Source organism: Rhinatrema bivittatum, chromosome 3 (assembly GCF_901001135.1).
Source record: "Rhinatrema bivittatum chromosome 3, aRhiBiv1.1, whole genome shotgun sequence".
NCBI lineage: Eukaryota > Metazoa > Chordata > Amphibia > Gymnophiona > Rhinatrematidae > Rhinatrema > Rhinatrema bivittatum.
Genome location: NC_042617.1, coordinates 249,455,244 through 249,474,809, shown reverse-complemented (window position 1 = coordinate 249,474,809; position 19,566 = coordinate 249,455,244). Strand labels below are relative to the sequence as shown.

The following is a 19,566-nucleotide window of genomic DNA, read 5'->3' as shown; positions in this document are numbered from 1 at the left end:
GCCTGTCTCTATATTTAGATTTGCTGGGGACACTGAGTCTTTCTTGTTGCATGAAGGTGCCATTTGTGGTCCGGTTTTATATGTTTTATTTTCAGAAATAGCCAAATTTTAGTCCACGTTCTCAGGAGCACCATACATTGTACAGTCTGCTGCAGGGGTGTCAGATGGAAGGAAAACGGCTATCTGGAGCACAATAGAAGAAAAAGAGGGAAGCAAAGGAGGCTGCTCTGTTAAAACAAAGAAGGAGTCATAGCTAAGAGTTTGTTACAACATAACCAACTGATATTCAAATTTTGGGTGTGGGCGTCTGATCCTCATCTTAGGCAAGTAGGTTGCCTTGAGCAGGGAGGATAGGCAATTTTCTGACAGCTGATATGTCACTGGTAAATATGTCATTTATTTACATAAATAGCTTATGAAAATTGTATTCCTTATGTATTGATTTGTCTTTTTGTCTTGCTCCCGCCATATTGTGGGATTTGAAAGGTCCCAGAATAGTATTTGCTATTTTTTATGGTCCTTTTTGTAAACATTTTTGATTATATATTTTTTGATTATATATTTTCAATGAAACAAAGAACATGACAGCAGATAAAGACCATATAGCCCATTCAGTCTGCCCATCCAGATCTGCTCAGCTTTATAGACCCTTCCTCTGCCTCAGAAGATCCTTTGTGCTTGCCTCATGCTCTCTTGATTTTCTATACTGTTCACATCTCCACCATCTCCTCTGGGAGACTGCTCCATACCATCCACTTTGGGTCAGGAGCTCTCTCTAATCTCAGCTGCGGCAGTGAGATGTGCAGTCTTGGCCAGACTTCGTAGGGAGCCAGTAGCATGGATTACGTCTGGCCCTCACTCCTCTGCAGCAGATAGGCAAGGCAGAACCTGTAGAACCATGAAAGGAATAGAGACAGTGTAGCACACAGTCAAGGGGCATGCACAAGAGTGGCAGGGGCAGGGTGGAGGCAAGCTACAGTCACAGAAAGGGAGGGATGAGCCTGGAAGAAGAGTCTGTACATCGTTCGTGAGGTTTCTGTCTGATGTGGCTGTGAGGAACCAGTGAGTCTGCTAGAGCAGTGATTCTCAAATCAGTGTGTGGCGACACACCACTGTGCCACAAAGCACAAGATGGTGTGTTGCTTGCCTCCGCTTCAGAATACAGAGTTCCCTGGTTGCCTGCTGATTCAGCTAATCTCCCTTCCCTCTCCTCTGCTCCAGCGGAATGTGGGGATCTCCTCTTCCGCTCGGGCAGTCAGCAATTTCAAGTTTGGGTGGAACTCTAGCAGCAGAGCTGATCGCAGCACTAAGCGGCCATCTGGAAAGAACACGTGGGGGTGAGGGGCAGTGTGGGCGGTACGGCCGCCTTATCGGCACGGACTGGAAGAGGAAGTCAGGGGGACCCACGCGGGAACAAAAGAAGGAGCAGTACAAGCTAAATTTGAAGAGGCACAACGTCAGCCTCCGCGGCCCCAAGAAAGAGAATGAGTCCCTATTGTGACAGCCACTCTCCAGCCTCCCCCATGCGATTCTTCACAGTTGCCAGGCCTCCTTCTCTTAATCAAACCTCCCTGCCCTCCTACACACACTGCCCAGCACCATCTTCCCATCTGCTAGATGGAGGAAAAGAGTAACAGCACTTGTTACCTGCAGCTGCTTGCTTCTTCCTCTGTTGACTGACTGTTATATTTGAGCGGCGTGAGGACCCCGTAGTCTTGAGGGACCTGCTAGGCCTATACAGGTCAAACTTCGTATTGAGCCAGCATATTTTTATTTTATTTTTATTTTTATTTAAAAATCTTTTCTATACCGTCGCTCAGTAGATTACTGTCACAACGATTTACATAGAGGTACATATAGTAAATTGACATGTATCTGTTCCTAATATTGGTAATGGAGGTGCCTAATAAGCTCGGTAACATAGTTTCATAATAATGGCTAAATGTTCAGTGCTGTCTAATCTGACCTTTTATACATTCAAGTTAAGAGGTGCAATAAACAAACCATGACGTACATACATATAATGTGCTTAGTGCTGTATAAAGATTTTGTGTGTACAGCTTTCAGTGTTTCTCATCTTTCTCGCTCTCTTTGTGAAAAATGCTTCTCTAAAGAGCCATGTCTTTAAGCTCTTTTTGAAAGTCTTGAAATCTCTCTGTAGCCTTACCTCTATGGGCATGGTGTTCCATAGTATCGGTCCGGCCAATGATCGTGCTCTTTCTCTGACTTGGGTTAGTTTTGCAGTTTTGACTGAGGGGATGGTTAGGAGGGCTTTGTTGGCAGATCTCAGGTTTCTGTGTGGGACATGGACGCGGAGTGCTGTGTTTAGCCAGTCAGCTTTTTCGTCATGGATTAGTTTATGTATTGTATAAAGGGTTTTATATTTTACCCTGTATTCAATTGGCAGCCAGTGTAGGTCAGCTAGCGTTTCAGTGATGTGATCTCTTTTTCTTTTGCCAGTCAGAATTCTTGCGGCTGAGTTTTGGAGTATTTGGTCTTATTGTCGTGTATGGTAATCCTAATAGTAGGGCATTACAGTAGTTAGTGCTGGCAAATATTAAAGCTTGTAGGACAGTTCGGAAGTTCGTTTGATTTAGAAACGGTTTAAGTTTCCTGAGGACCATTAGTTTGGCATATCCTTCTTTGACTTTTAAGGATATGTGTTGTTTGAGGCTGAGTTTTGTGTCAATTATTACACCGAGGTTCCGTACTTTCTCGGCTATTTCAATTTTCTGATTGTTTTTTAGTAGTATAGGAGATTGGATGACTGTCATGTTTTTTCGTTCTAGATGGAGGAATTCGGTTTTTTCTATGTTAATAACTAGCTCCATTTGGTTTAGTAGTTGTTTAATGATGTCAAGGTACATGATTGCTAGGTTTATTGTCTTTTCCAGTGAGTCTTCGATTGGTAGTAATATTTGAATATCATCGGCGTATATGTAGTGTATGATACCCAGGCCAGCTAGAAGATGGCACAGTGGAAGTAGGTAGATATTAAAGAGTGTAGCTGTTATACTGGTATTTAGTGGATCCTTGGTTCAGCTGATCAATATGAATTGATCAGATGATAGGCGGTTTAAAACAGGAAACAGTTCAATTATAGATGAATTTAATTTCACTTGTACACGAAGTTTAAACAGAACAGTCAGATGAAGTACAAATGATTAAAACCAATTCAAGAATCTGACTGGTCTTTAGTTGTCAAGAAAAATACTTGCTTCAGAACAAAAGTGTATTCATATACATATTATACTAATTAGTAACATATTTAACAAGCAAAACTCTTAAAAATTCAGAGAATAACATATTAACTTGTATTTAAAATAATTGAATTAAAATAAAAGCAACAGACAAGAGCACAAAGAATACCAGCCTTACTCTGAAGTCTGTTGCCAAGGCAACCGGAATGCCACAACGAAGCTGTTAAAGCTAACAGCTGAGGGGTATTCTCTGTCCCGCGCTGAATCTCCCCACCAATCAGCACAGGAAACAGTCTAGTGTCACAAAACCCCCTCGGCATGCGATTACACGCACGATGACATCACTGATGCGCGCGCATGTAAAAATAAACACAGGAATGAGAAAAGTCCCAGCAAAGGACTAATGCGCGCGCGTGCGCCTCGTGACGTCACCGACGCGTGCGCACACCGTGCACATGCAAGGCCAGTGACGCTGGTCCCGGTCAAGCAGACTCCGAGACCGACGCGCCGCAAGCCCCGAGGCAGCCAGACTAAACCCCCGAGAGAAGGAAAGAGGTAAAGAACCCCTAACAGTAGCGGAGAGTGCTGATCCTTGTGGTACTCCAGTTACTAGATTTCTTTTCTCTGACAATGTGTTTTTTATTTCAACTTGATAATATCTGTTACTTAGGTATGATCTGAACCAGGCTTTAGTTTTTTCCTTTAATTCAATTTCGTCGAGTCTTTTTAGCAGTATGTCATGATTTACTGTGTCAAAGGCAGAGGATAGGTCGAGCATTAGTAGGATGTAATGTTTACCATTGTCAAAACCTCTCATTATGCTGTCCGTCAATGAGAGTAGTAAGGTTTCAGTGCTGTAATGTTTGCGAAATCCATGCTGTGAGGGGTACAGTATATTATTGTTGTCTAGGTGTTCAGCTAGTTCTTTTTGAACGATTTTTTCTTTAATTTTGCTATTAGTGGCAGATTTGAGACTGGTCTGTAGTTACTCAGTATAAGTGGGTCACTGTTTTTTTTCTTTATTATTGGTTTAATTATTGCTCCTTTCAGGTTATCTGGAAGGGATCCTTCCTCTAAGGAGAGGTTTATGATTTTTGTTAATGTGGGGGAGACTATGGGCCTCATTTTCAAAGCACTTTACCGCGTGCGATAAATTCGCGAATCGCGTTAACAGCTGTTAACGCGATTGCAAATTAGTCATTTGGTATTCAGGGGGCGGAGTATATGTAAAGCGGGAACCTGTGTATCGTGTGCGGTGAAACAACCGCAGTGGTAGCGCGGATTTTAACTACAACTCCAACTTCGCGTTATGGACTGCGCAACGGGCCAGAAAAGGATTATAGCCATCCACGGTAGTTCCGGACAGAGAGAGAGAGAGAGAGAGAGAGAGAGAGAGAGAGAGAGAGAGAGAGAGAGAGAGAGAGAGAGAGAGAGAGAGAGAGAGAGAGAGAGAGAGAGAGAGAGAGAGAGAGAGAGAGAGAGAGAGAACCTTACTATAGTGCCTATGCCCTACATAGGTATTTGAATCCCTATGGGAGGGCTACCTACTAACTCGGGGTGGGGATTAGGTATGAGCGTCGGGGGTTGGGGGCCACTTTTGCATTCCACATGAGACCTACGGACAGAACAGTGGTCTCTAGTGCAGATTTGCTGGCCGTCGGAGTGAGGACGCTCACACCAAGAAGTGGTTTGGGCAACGTTCTCTCCACCTAGCTTGATGGACACTCTACCTGGGCAACAACATGCTAGGTGGAGAAAATGTTGGCCAAATCTCCGCTTGGAGTGAGCGTCCTCACTCCGACGGCCAGCAAATCTGCACTAGAGACCACTGTTCTGTCCGTAGGTCTCATGTGGAATGCAAAGTGGCCCCCAACCCCCGACGCTCATACCTAATCCCCACCCCGAGTTAGTAGGTAGCCCTCCCATAGGGATTCAAATACCTATGTAGGGCATAGGCACTATAGTAAGGTTCTCTCTCTCTCTCTCTCTCTCTCTCTCTCTCTCTCTCTCTCTCTCTCTCTCCTGCAACAGGCTGTCTGGGACCGCTAATGTTTTGGCGAAAACATCGCCGCACACGATGTTTCCCCACTGCACGAAAGAAGCCTCATTTGCATTGGTAACGCCCCCTAATGCGTTACCAATGCGATATTGGAAAATAAGGCCCTATGTTGGCTAGTTTTTTTATGTTGGTATGGTGTCAATTATATGTGGGGCTGGGCTTATCTTTTTTAGCATGGCTTCTACTTCAGGTTCTGTTGTTTCCTCAAATGTGGACCAATGTGTACTGTCTCTTATGTGCATTTTGATTTCTTGTTTTGTTGTGTTTGGAATTTTGTTTTTAAGGTTTCTAATTTTGTCATCGAAGTATTGAGCTATTTCGTTACATTTGTTTTCAGGTATCTCTGTGGGAACTTCTGTTGTGTCGTTGGCAAGGTTTTTGACTATGATGAATAACGTTCTAGGATTATTTGAAAATTTTTCAATTTTTGTTCTATAGTATTGTTTTTTTGCATCAAGGATTGTTTGTTTGTAGTAGGCTAGGTGTTTCCTATATCTAGTTAGGTTTTCATTTGTTTTGTGGTTTTTTCCAGTCTTTTTCTTTTTTTTTCTCAGATTTTGCTTGATTTCTTTTATCTTTTGGTTGTACCATGGGTTTGTTTGTTTTGGTTCTCTGATGAGGGTGTGTTTCATCGGGTTGATTTCATCTGCTAGTTTGTTCATTGTTTCTATCCATGTTTTTGTTGCTGAGTGGCCATCCTTAACCTCAAATTCTTTTAGTTTTTCGTCTAATTCGTTTCGAAATGTTTCAATGTTAAATGGCGGTCAGTACTTAAATTCTATTGGTTCCGTTCTATGTTTTGGCTGGGACCTCGTATATTTGATGGTGGACTGTATTAGAAAATGGTTGGACCATGGAATTTGTGAGTAGTTTGTTTTAATGTGTTCTAAGAAGCTATTTATGAATGTCAGGTCAAGGGAGAGTCCTGCTTTGTGTGTTGGATTGTCTGTAATTAAGGTGAACCCTAGGGTTGTCATAATGTCCATTAAGGTTCGGCAGGTGTTTGATAAAGGGTGTACAGTACGTCCATATGTAAATTGAAATCTCCTAACACTATTGTGAGTTTTGTTGTATGTAAGTGTGTTGTGAAGAATTCTATTAGCGATGATATATTTAGTTCAAGAAGGCTTGGGGGGCAGTAAATGAGACATATTTGTATGTTGAGGGTTTCAAACATAGCAATTTCATGGTTCGTTGGGGGTATTATGGGTAGTAGTTTACATTTAAGTTTTTTTTCAGTTATTAGTAGGAGTCCGCCTCCTCCTTTGTTTGCTCTGGGAATTGAGAATACATCATAGTTCTTGTGTGCTATTTGGTTTTTTAAAACTATGTCAGATTTTTTTTAGCCAGGACTCTGTTATTGCAATGAAGTTGGGTTTGATGTCATAGAGTAGATCCGTGATGATCGGGAATTTCTTGGTTATGGCTTGTGTATTTACTAGTAGGAGGGTGATCATTAGTAGGTTTAAATCTCCATTGTTTATGTTTTTGGTTCTTTTGATTTGTATTAGGTTGTTTGTATTTGTTTGTTGCTTTGTTTTTTATTTTGTCTTTTGTAGTTTTTCGTGTCTTTTCTGCTGTACTTACCTTTATTTAGGCAATCGCATGTATGAATTGCGGCTTCTGTTTTTTTCCTGTTGAGTGGAGGGTTGCAAAGGGAAGATTAGAAGGGTGGGTAAAAAAGTGAACAGGGGCCAGAATGAGCAAAGGGAAAAATAATGGAGGGAGAACAAAAAATAAAGGGGAAGAGACTGGGGGGAGAGAGAGTGAGAAAGGGAAGTGGTGGGGTGTTAAGAGTGAGTAATGGTAGCTGGAAGTTGAGAAAGTGATCAAGAGGGGCTGGAGAGTGAAAGCAAGGGAGCTAGGGATGAGAGAGAGCATGCAAGGTAGTTTAAAGGTGTGAAAGCACGGGCAAGGGGTTCAGGAAATAAGCGAGCACTTAACAAGAAAGAGGGAGAAAATGGACAGAACAGATCTGTTATGGGGGAGGAAGGAATTCATCTTTTGATTCAGATTGGAAAATGAGGACTAGACAAGCCCACCCATCTCATTAAATGTACGTGAAATATCCATTTTTTTAAACTATATTAATTGGGGATTTTTAGCCTGTCTTTCCAACTAATGCTCAAAGTGGCTTACAACATTTTCTTTTCAAATTCAAGTGCAATCAGTCCTTGTTCCAAAGAGCTTACAATCTAAGATGGTAACTTTTAAACAGGCTGCTGATAGTTGTACTTCTGGGAGAAGAGAGACAAGTGTGTGTGTGTCTGTGTGAGACTGAGCATGTGAGAATGAGAGACAGCTATTGTGTGTGTATGTGTGTGTGCTGTGTGAGCATGAGAGACAGCCTGTGTGTGTGGGTGTGTGCCTGTGTGATGCTGAGCATGTGAAAGTGAGAGAAAGCCTGCGTGTGTGTCCACGTGCAAGACTGAGCAAGAGCGAGTGAGAAACAGCCTATATGTTTGTGTAAGAAAGACTGAGTATGTGAATGAGGGATACAGTATGTGCATGTATGAAAGAGAGAGGAGAATGTTTGAACAACAAATCCTCCTTCTCTTCCTCTTCCTAATCCAAGACATTCTCCAGGCACCTTGAAATCAATAGTTCTCAAGTATGGAGAGCAGGGTCTTTTTTTTATTGGATGTTTGTAACTGCTGTTTTGAAATGTTTTATTGGGGTTTGTAACATTTTTATGAGTTTTTAATTGTTGGATGCTCTATTTTTCAGTTGTTATGAAATATGATTTTATTACTATTGATTTTTATATTTTTTTTTTATGAGGAATGGTGAGTCTGCTTTTCCATTTGTTATGGTTAAGCGGTGTTTGGGTGGATTCTTGGGTACTGTGGCAGATGACCATGCCCACGGGGAGGAGCCCCGAGGGGAGCCACAGTACTGGGCTAGACTCAGGATGCACAAACACAGAATTAGTTCTTTTATTATACAGCTTGAAGTATACCACCAGAGGTGGCAGTAGTGAGGTGGTCTGGATGTAGCAGTCTCAGGACCCTCGGCAGAGGGGACCCTTCTCACCCCATTGGTATAGGGGAATTCCGGTGTAGGTTTCCCAGCAAGGCAGTACTGTGAATGAGTTAGAATGAGAGTTAGATTACTCACCAGATGGTAGCTGTAAGGTTGACGATTCCACCAGGCAGAAGTAGATGGTTACAGGCACTGAGGCAGGGAGAGCAGACCCTCAAGGAGCGAGTACCTGATCCCTGTAAGGCACCTGAAATAAAGCAGAGGGCCCCCCGAGGAGCAGGTACTCAGGTTAGCAATTACCCCGAAGGGCAGAGAGAGAGCTTCCAATGGCAGCACGGAAGCGGCAGAGTAGCTTAGACCGTCCGAGACCAATCCTTGCTAACTCAATGAGCTAGCAAAACAGTGCAGGCTAATTATCCGGATGGCGTGATGTCAATAGAGGGGGACGCCCCTGAGGTTCGCGCCAATGCTGGAATAAAGACGTGGGTGGCGCGCACGCGCGCACCCTAGTAGGTCCTTGGGAGGAGCATGGCGGGAGGCAGCACCATAGCCATTCCAGGGATGCCGGAGAGGGCGGCTTGTAGACGCGGCGGTAGCCATTTTCCCAAGGTAAGCGGGAGGAGCCATGAACAAGGTGAGGCAAACGGGGCGAAGCCGTCTAGCACCGACGGTCGCAACACCATTGTTCTACTGACGTGGTTCCTAGTTCAGTTTTTGTCTGCAAAATTTCTATTCGTACTTATGGTATGCTCTTTTTATTCTGCATTTAGTGAGGGTCTGTCTGTTTCTGCATGTATGACCGAGATGAGAAATTCTGCCAGCATGTATTTCTGTGTAGGGATCTATGGCAGCCTAGCTTGTTCTATTTTCCTAATATGAGGTGTATTGGTATTTTAGGTTATGATGTAATATTAGCATGTCTACCTTTTTCATATGTAGGGTTGTTACCGTTTGCGTTCTGGCAGTTAGTGTTGTTTTAGTATGGAGGTTTTACTATATTGTTATTATAATTCTTTTACTCATGATTTTCTGAGTGCTAAGCCCATACTGAACATGTTACAATAGGCCTAATCACATACCATTTTGTATACCGCTCATCGTCTCCACTTCCTATTAGACAATAGGCCTAAGCCATATGGATTCCAAGTGTCTTTTTTAATGTCATTTTTCATATAAAATCTATTATAAATGCATAATTTTTAATTGTGTGGGGAGGGTGTGCAAGCAATACAGTTCACAAGGCAGACTTCATCACCCACTGGGCCCAGTAGGACACAGGTCTTGTCCACCATTCCTGCTGGAGCCCAGCGAGAAATAGCAATTCTTTTTCTCTTCCAGGCTAGTGATAACTGATTTTATCTTCCCTTGCTGGGCCTGAAAGTGACAGCAGAAGAAAAAAGATCGGTGGCCCCATGGGAGACAGAGAATATAGCTTGTACAAAAATGTATTTATGTTCAGAGAGAGTACTCATCTTTCCCTTGTGTCATTCTTAACAATAAAAGTAATACTGAGGCTATTTTTTAGTTTAGCTGTGGATTGTTGTGAGCAGTGTGTCACATATGGGAACATTGTCCATCAGGTGTATCACGATGGGAAAAAGGTTGAGATCCACCATGTTAGAGAGTGGGAATGGGAAAGGGAGGGTGCTGCTGCATACTGGGGAAGGGCTGGCAGCAAACAAGAACATTACATGTGCTCACTCATTGAGTGAGCACATGAGCAGCAGCAGCATATTAGTAGAATATGTGTGTGTATCTGATGCTGGCTGGCAGTATGGTTGCCTCATTGCATGGCAGTTGGTTCAAGAGCTGATTGGTTGGCAAGATAATTTAACACCATGCCAGGAATCCAGGATAATATATGAGAGGGTTGGTTTTTTTTACCAAATTTGGGGGAAGGTAGACCAACCAATTGAATGGATGGAAGGGGTCTTCAGCTTAGTTTGATTGTCCCTGGTCTAAGATGTGATTTACATAGTTATTTAGGAAAAAATATGAAATTTATGTTGGAGATATTTTGGTTCAATTCTGCCAGGCTCTAGCTCAAATGATATACCTCTCAAGGTTTGGCTTGACATACTTTCTGGGTGCTGTTGAAGAATGTGCTTCACAGAAAGTAAATGAGGGAGCCAGACACAGACAGTATCCCATGGGCTGGTTTTGACAAAATCTTCCAGGCTAATAGTTTCCTACAATCCACCTCTGCTTCGATCTCTTCTAGTTTGAGCACTAACATGTTTTTCCTTACTGTTCTAGGCAGACAACCACAGTGGCCTCTTCTTTTCTCTTACTTTTATGTACTTTTCTAATATAGAGGTTTGATGACTCTTACAACATCTTTCAGTTTTGCCTACTGCTCTTTTACTGCCCCTAGCTTATACCATCTAGTTAATGATTCTTTGAGATTCTCCCCATCTTTACCAAGTCTTTGTGACCCAGGACCCTCACTTTTAAATAAACCACCTCTGCTTGTGTTCTAACACTGAACCACACCATCCTGTGACCACTGCATTCCAGATGATCCCCCAGTCCGAGACTCTAACCCCATTGGTAAGCACTGTTATGATTCGTGGATTTCGTGGACCCTTGGGCCGAGGTGGGGTTAAGACTATCTTAGGGGTTGAGCCCCGCAGGTCCCCACCATCGGTAGGCATAGCTGACTGATTGACAGAGGCCAGCTGGAGCTTTGCCACTACCCGCCCTCGTTCCCCACAGGTTGAGTCCTTGGGTACCGGGGCCGGCTGGACTTAGGTGGGCCTCTGTCTGAAGTCTTCAAAGGTTCAATGAGGGGGTCAGCCAGAATCCCACAGCGTAGTCAGGGAAGCAATGGTCGGAGGCAGGAGATGAGGGTAGCGTGGGCAGGCATAGCAATGGTCGAAGGCAGGAGTCGAGCGTAGCGTGGTCAGATGTAGCAATGGTCGAAGGCAGGAGTCGAGCGTAGCGTGGTCAGGCGTAGCAATGGTCGAAGCCAGGAGTCGAGCGTAGTGTGGTCAGGCATAGCAATGGTCGAAGGCAAGAGTCAAGAGAATAGAGAACCGTGGAAGCAATTATCACATCAGCAAGGAGGACAGTTGCCAAGGCAAGTCCTGACAGTCAGGACTCGCCTAATATAGTCCTGCAGCAATAACGTCACGGAGGAGGACTGGGAGCCATAGCAAGCCATGGGCCCTTTAAGAAGAGCAGAGAGGTGTGCGTGCACATCTGGGGGGCCAAGTGCGGGAAGCTGGCGGTGGTGTTTCCGCCATGAGCAGAGGCCTCCCGGCGGCAGACAGGGCTGCAAGAAGCAGGACAGCATCGGGTGCAGTCTTCCTGCCCTGCTGCGATGGGGAAAACCATCCCTGACAGCACGGCGGGGAAGGTAAGGAAGGCCAGTCGCGAGCTCTGTGGCTGGCCGACGTAACAAGCACCAGGTCTGGTATCACTCCCTCAAATGTTAGCCTGTTATCAGTTGCCAGAACAGTTCTTTCTGCAGACAGTCCAGCCAAGAGCTCCCTGCTTTTAGGTGATGCCACAGCTGAGATGTTCCAGTCGGTATCTGGCAGAATGAAATCCCCTAGCAATAACACCTTCCCTTTCATAGCAATTTTGTGAATGTCATCAATTAAATTTCTGTTCATTTCTTCTGCGTGCAAAGGAGATCTGTATATCTCACCAATATAAATGGATGTTCCATCCCCTCTTTCTAGATTAATCCTTAGTGCCTCCTCCATAACCTGTAAACCTTGAATTTCTGTTGCTTTAATATTATTTTTTATTTATAGCCCCACTCCTCTTCCCTATGTTCTTACCCTTTCTTTCCTGAATAGATGTTTATGTTTATTTGTACTTTTTTTTTTTTTAATTTTCTTTATTGAATTTTTAAATTTATAACAAGCATTAAATACATGCCATTAAATTTGTACTTGATTAATTGCAATTATTACAAATGTAAAATAAAGTGATGTACAAATAAAATTAGTAAAACTAACAATTTGATACTAGCAAAGACATAACATAAAACATATCAAAAAATAAAAAGGCAAACATAATATAATAAAATGATAAAAATAAAACCAAAAGTCAGGTCAATATACATAAATAAGATAAAAATAAAATGAATAAAACAATATCAAATAATGAAATATAACTAGAAAAGCAGAGAATCAGACCAGGTATAAACAAAATGTGAGAAGGCGTGTATAAGCGAGTTCAGGTATTACTCAAATGTGGGAAAGCTTGTATAAACAAGTAAGATTTAAGTGCTTTCCTAAAGATTTAAGTACTATCTATACCCCAGTCATGTTCTCTGTGGAGTTTTGTTAGAATTTTTGTAATACATTTTAAAAAATTAAAATAAAGTGCATTTTCCATTGACACTAATGTGAAAAGTGGACTCTGAACAGTTGTTTGCCCGCTACAAGATTGCCACCTGTCTCCTCCTATTCATATTCAACAGATGAATAGAGGACTTTGGTTTCCACTGCTCTCAGCCAATCACATTTCACAAGCACTATTCTCTAGAAAAGCGTTTGTTTCTTTAAGTTATAAAACAGCACTAGAAAGTGTGCAAAGAATCAAACAGCTACATTCATAAAATCGCAAACTGTACATTAAAGCACAAGTGGAAAATGTATTTTTGAAGATGGTATTTTTTTCTGGAAAATTCATGCAAACTCTACATGTGCGTGTGTGTATATGTTTGGGTTCTGAGTTTATTATAAATCAGATGGTCTGTCTGTCTGTAAGTGCAGTTACATGAACTGCCTGAGTCGTCATCATTCCAAAAACTAAATGGTTGACACAGTACCTGAATGTAATCCGCTTTGAAGTGCTGAAAAAAGCGGAATATAACACTCTAAATAAATAAATTAATTAAACATGAAGAAAGATGTCCTTTTCACACAGTCTGAATTGTGGCCTTTGTGTTCTCAGAACCTGGTGGCGGGAGTGAAACAGATTGCCGAGTTCTTCGGATATCCTCTGACTCAAGATCAGATCCAGGAGATTGCAAACAAAGGCACTTTTCAGAGTATGAAATTGAAATCCCAGGAGACCCATGGCCAATTTGGTCAGGTCCTTTTTCGAAAAGGTAAAATTCCAGACTGCAATTTCAACATTTCTTCCCTAAGAGAGTTATTTAGGTATCAAAACGAGAACATTAAGATTAATTCTTTACTCTCAAAGTGAACATTTCTCCTCAAAGATCCCTTTTCTGGCAACTGCTCATACAGCTGCTAGCTTAGAACTGAACATTAAAAGGTACATTTTCCACATTTATTTCCTTTTCTAAATTCTCTATTCGAGTATCCATTTTTCCCAAATATGTATACACTGGGGCCATCTGATTGTAAATATTAGAATTTAATGCCTGGATAGCATCCCATATAGAGTCCAGTGAAATATCAGTTGGCTTTATCAAATTCATTTTCAAAAGTTGTGGGAATACATATTTCTCATCAGGTTCCTTCTCTAGCGCAGTTTACAGCCTTTCTTGTGGGTAAAAATTCCTTACCAGGAAGTTCCTCCCCTATTGAGAGAGTGCAAAGTATGATAAATAGTCTGCCATAGGAAGATAACGAATTGAAATATCAAAGTAAAAGCTTCTTTTTTTCATTTAAGATATAAATTGTAAGTAACAAATTTTTTTTCCTTAGGGGCGGATTTTCAAATGGTTACGCGCTTAACCCCGAAAACCAACTCCTGCGCGCGCTGAGCCTATTTTGCATAGGCTCGGCAACGCACGCAAGCCTCGGGAAGCGCGTATGTCCCGGGGCTTTGAAAAAGGGGAGGAAAGGGGGCGGGGCGGGGCCGGAGCCCCCAGGCACAGCGGCCATTTGCCGCTGTGCCCAGGATCGCGAGGACAAAGGTAAGGGGGGGTTTAGGTAGGGCTGGAGGGCGGGTTAGATACGGGAAGGGAGGGAAGGTGGGGGGGCGGAAGGAAAGTTCCCTCTGAGGCCACTCTGATTTCAGAGCGGCCTCGGAGGGAACGGAGGAAGGCTGCGCGGCTCAGTGCGTGCAAGTTGCACAATAGTGTGCCCCCTTGCGTGCGCCGAACCTGGATTTTATAACATGCGCGTGGCTGCGCGCGCATGTTATAAAATCGGGTGTAGATTTGTGCGCACACAAATCTACGCCCGCGCGTAGTTTTTAAAATCTGGCCCATAGGTTTTAGTCTTGAGATCTCTGATTGTGGATTTTGATTTGAGTTACTAATAGTATGTAATATATAAATTCCTAGTATTAATATTTAATACTTAATATATATTTCTATACCGGACTTCATGAATAAAATTCACATCAGGCCGGTTTACATGGAACTTGGGATTAACAAGTGTAACCAAACAAGAAGGCCGAAGCAAGCAAAGTTACATATAACAGGGGCATAGAACTTGGGGGCTATAGTAGCCAGGAAGTAGGCAGATCGGAAATTAAAAATTAACAACATATAAATAATATGAGGCGGGTTAAGAGATTAGTGAACATCCCATTCCTTGGGTTGAGTCTGATGTGCTGAGTCCGACGTGAAATTGACTTAGGGGAAGGCTTGGAGGAAAAGCCACATCTTAAGTTTTCTTCGAAAGGTATGAAGGCAGGGTTCAATATGATATGGTAGCATTAATTACTATGTTGTATCTCTGTTTTCAAACAAGAATTGTTTTTTTTCTTGTATAAAATTGTTTAAATTCAATAAAATATAAATTTAAAAAAAAAAAAAAGGTTACTTTTCCTAAGCTACTTCAGAGCTGCAAATGCAGCATTTCAAGACCTCCATCCACTGCTGGAAGTCAGTGTGGACCAAAGTGCAAGCTGTGTTTCAATTCCTGCCCTCAACCAGTGAAAGCACTCACCCTCCAGTGCCGCCCATTCTGTGTTTCAAGTCCAGCCTCTTTACCCCCAAGCAGTCAAAGTGCCTGCTGTCTGGTGCCACAAATGCATTTGAAGCAGGCCCTGCCCCCCCCAGAAGCGCTTCCTGGCCCTGGACAAAAACAGAAGGGCAGTATTGCAGAATGTGGGAGTCTCGGTAAGCAGGCTGTTGAAGGAGAGAGGAAAACCACCAGGAAGGATAAATGCTGTTGCATTGCAAAGGAGTGGGGGAGGGGAGCATGCTAGACAGGGGATGGGGTAGACAGAGCCGGCAGAACCACTAGACGAAGTAGGCTTGGGCCTAGGACGCCAACCATTAGGGCGTGATCCATGTGGGGCCACGAGTGGTGCGCCAAAGAGGAGTGGAGATTCGGCAATTCACCACTCACGGCCCCACATGGATCATGCCCCCTAATGGGGGTGTCGGCGCAACTGGGAAGGGCAGTGCAACCGGGTGGGGGAGACGCGACGAGGGGGCGGCAGGCACAAGATGCCTAGGGCACCTAATCCCCTTGCACTGGCCCTGGGGGTGGAGATGGGCATGCTGTGAGTAGTTGGGTGGGATAATCTGCTTAAGACTGTTTTATGGGCCTGGCTTCTGTCCACCAACTTAAACTCTGATATTTACCCAGAAAAATAATGAGTCATTTTTTTTCAACTGAATTTCTCCTCCTTTATTTCTTGTCATAATAAACCCTGAAAAAGTTCCAGGAAAAAATAAAGATCAATAAAAACCAAAAATGAAGGTCCCTATGTATGTCATATTTGTTTTAATGCTTTTACATTTTATTTTTATATTATCTTTTATGAATATTGTTGTTGTAAGTCACCACAAGCTTTGGAGTGTTGCGGTTGATACATCTTTTAAATGAATTAAATAAGCAGCACTGACCCTAATGTGGCTTTTAACTTCTATTTCTTTCCTGAATTTTTCAGCGCGAACACAATCCTGGTATGTAAAAGGGTTTTGGCGCTTAAAAATCATGCAGCAAAACCCACAAATACCCTGCTAAGATTAGCGTGTCTCCATGCAAGTTGCAGAGTAATCATCTTATTAGCTATTACCTTGTAATGCAGGGAGGTGCACTAAGCAACAGATTGTTGATTGTTGTGGATTGTTTTATAATGGGAAATTTAACTCCTGAGTCAGAGCAACGCCTGGGTCAGAGCAGGAGCTAAACTTCCTATGGTAGTGTGAGCTGAGCAGACCATACACACTTCCACCCAAGTTTAAAAAATAAAAAGTAGTGGCCTAGGGTGCAAATTCCAAATCCTCCTCAAAGTTAAATTTTAGTGTGGAAATGGCCAGGCTACCAAAATTTTCAACCCTCCCCTCCCCCAAACTCCCAACCCCAGCTGGAGCAGAGGAAGATCTTACCTCCTTCCACCTGGCTGCTCCTACAGCTCTCAGCTATATCTGCATTAATATTAATGTATTCACTTCCCTAGCTGGCCACTGATTGGTCCTTTCACTGACAGCTGTCAGTGAAAGGACCAGTCCTCATTCAGAACTCAAGCTAGACACTGCCAAAACTGGATATACAGTCTTGGGAGTTTCAGAGTAATTAATGATCTGGAAAAGGGAGCAGTGAGCAAGATGATCAGATATGGAGATGACATAAAATTATGCAAAGTGGTTGAAACTCAAGCAGAATGAGAAATTGCAGGAGGACTTGCAGCCTGAAGTGAGGAGAGGAAAAGGGCTCAGAATCTATATGTTTTAAGTCTGGTTTTAGTATTTTTTATGTTTGACTTACTTTTGTGAATATATGCTTGTCAGCCACTTAGATAAGTGGATAATGCAGCATATAAATGTGAAAAATAAATAGGACGTATCAGAATGCACCATTCCATTTCAAGCTCTGTTGCCTGCATCGAGGAGGTTCAAACACAGAACTCCAAAAACAGCACTGCAGCTGAGTCCAGGGCCCCTATGCAATTCTAAAGGTTTGAATGATATCGTATGGCATAACAAACTAATAAACATTGGGCTGCAAAGAATTTATAATCTAAGAATGTACTGTATTTAACACTGACTATCCTGCATTTCTTACACTTCTTTATATTCTCTTCAAAGGTGATATTGGAAACTGGAAGGAACATTTTTCTCCAGCTCAGAGTGAGGAAATGGATGCCAGCTTTAATAAATACATAGCAAGAACTAAACTGGGAGCTAAACTGAAGTATGATGTTTACTGCAAGGTCTAAGTGTGCCAATATAATTTCTAAAATAACTGCCATGCCACAAAATGTATAAATATCTTACTGATCATCTTGGGTCCAATATTGAAAGATATCTAGTTATCTAAGTTATCCGGATATAACTTATCCAGATAACTTAGAAAGTATATTCAGCAGCACGGCTAGGCTGCTGAATATAAACAGTTAAGTTCTAGTTAGCCAGTTAAGTTATATCTGGATAACTTTAGACCTGCTTGGCAGGTCTAACATTCAGTTAGCTTAATTGGATAAGGCTGAATATAGGCACTTATCCGGTTAAGTTAAGTGGATAAGGTGCCCCGCCTCAATGTGCCAATTGCCTGCCCACAAGATATCCAACTATCTACTTACCTGGATAAATACTTATCTGGTTAAGGGGCAGCCACTTAACTTGGCCGGTTATTCAGTGACTGCCACTTAGCCAAATAAGTCCCCATTTATCCACTAAGAGCACTAAATATCGGCCCCTTTATTTTCTTGAAATTGATCTTAAACTCATGCTTCCAGTTTTATGTCTGTAGCCTGAGTTTGCTTTATGCATGTATAAATTTCAGCTAATGAAGGAATCTACATTTAATCTCTTTTAATAAAAAAAATTGAATTATTAAACATGTGTTACAAAATTTTGACATAAATATCAAGGGTGAACTGCCCCAAATCACGATGAACCTGCAAGATGTGGTAGGCCATACTGACAAACTGAAGAATAGTAAATCACCTGGACCGGATGGTATACACCCCAGGGTTCTGAAGGAACTAAAAAATGAAATTTCAGACCTATTGCAATTAATTTGTAACCTATCATTAAAATCATCCATTGTACTTGAAGACTGGAAGGTAGCCAATGTAACCCTGTTATTTAAAAAAGGTTCCAGGGGTAATCTGGGAAACTATAGACCAGTGAGCCTGACTTCAGTCCTGGGAAAAATAGTGGAAACTTTTATAAAGAATAAAATCACAGAACATTTAGACAGACATGGTTTAATGGGGCACAGCCAGCATGGATTTACCCAAGGGAAGTCTTGCCTCATAAATCTCCTATAATTTTTGGAAGGGGTGAATAAACATGTGGACAAAGGTGAACTGGTCGATGTGGTATATTTGCTTTTTCAGAAGGGGTTCAACAAATTCCCTCATGAGAGGCTTCTAAGAAAACTAAAAGGTCATGGGATAGGAGGCGATATCCTTTAGTGGATTACAAACTGGTTAAAAGACAGAAAATAGAGTAGGATTAAATGGTCTGTTTTCATAGTGGATAAAGGTAAAAAATGGAATGGCTCAGGGATTTGTATTTGCACAGGTGCTTTTTAATATATTTATAAATGATCTGGAAAGGGGTATGACAAGTGAGGTGATCAAATTTGCAGATGACACAAAATTATTCAGAGTAGTTAAATCACAAGCAGATTGTGATAAAATGAAGGAGGACCTTGTGAGGCTGGAAAATGGGCATCCAGATGGCAGATGAAAATAAATATGGACAAGTGCAAGGTGATGTATATAGGGAAAAATAACCCATGCTATAGTTACATGATGTTAGGCTCCATATTAGGAGTTACCACCCAGGAAAAAGATCTAGGCGTCACAGTGGATAATACATTGAAATCGTCGGCTCACTGAACTGTGGCGGTCAAAAGCAAACAGAATGTTAGGAATTATTAGGTAGGGAAAGGCAAATAAAATGGTGGATGTCATAATACCTCTGTATCGCTCCATGGTGAGACCACACTTTGAATGCTGTGTGCAGTTCTGGTCGCCGCATCTCAAAAGAGCTATAGTTGCACTCGAAAAGTACAGAGAAGGGTGACCAAAATTATAAAGGGGATGGAATGGCTGACCTATGAGGAAAGGCTAAAGAGGTTAAGGCTGTTCAACTTGGAGATGAAACGGCTGAGGGGGGGATAAGATAGAGGACTACAAAATCATGAAAGTACTTGAACAGGTAATGTAAATTGGTTATTTACTCTCACAGACAACAAAAGGGGCACTTCATGAAGTTAGTAAGTAGCTTATTTATAACAAATTGGAGAAAATTATTTTTTCACTCAACACATAAGTAAGCTCTGGAATTCATTGCCAGAGGATGTGGTTTGGAAGTTAGTGTAATTGGGTTTAAAAAAGGTTTGGATAAGTTCCTAGAGGAGAAGTCCATAAACTGCTATTAATCAATAAGGAATAGTAACTTGGGATCTATTTAATGTTTGGTTACTTCCCAGGTACTTGCGACTTGGATTGACCACTGTTGGAAACAGGATGCTAGTC

At 42.1% G+C, this 19,566-nt stretch overlaps 1 protein-coding gene across 1 annotated transcript in view; it reads left to right on the top strand.

Annotated features, from left to right (window-relative positions):
- The window catches only part of LOC115087337 (sulfotransferase 6B1-like), a 95,547-nt gene extending 77,464 nt beyond the window's left edge, over window positions 1–18,083 (top strand). Inside the window, 2 exon segments of the mRNA XM_029594427.1 lie at window positions 13,153–13,309; window positions 17,162–18,083. Coding sequence (XP_029450287.1) covers window positions 13,153–13,309; window positions 17,162–17,292 — 288 coding nt within the window. The 3' untranslated portion in view covers window positions 17,293–18,083.
- The last annotated feature ends 1,483 nt before the right edge of the window (window positions 18,084–19,566 follow it).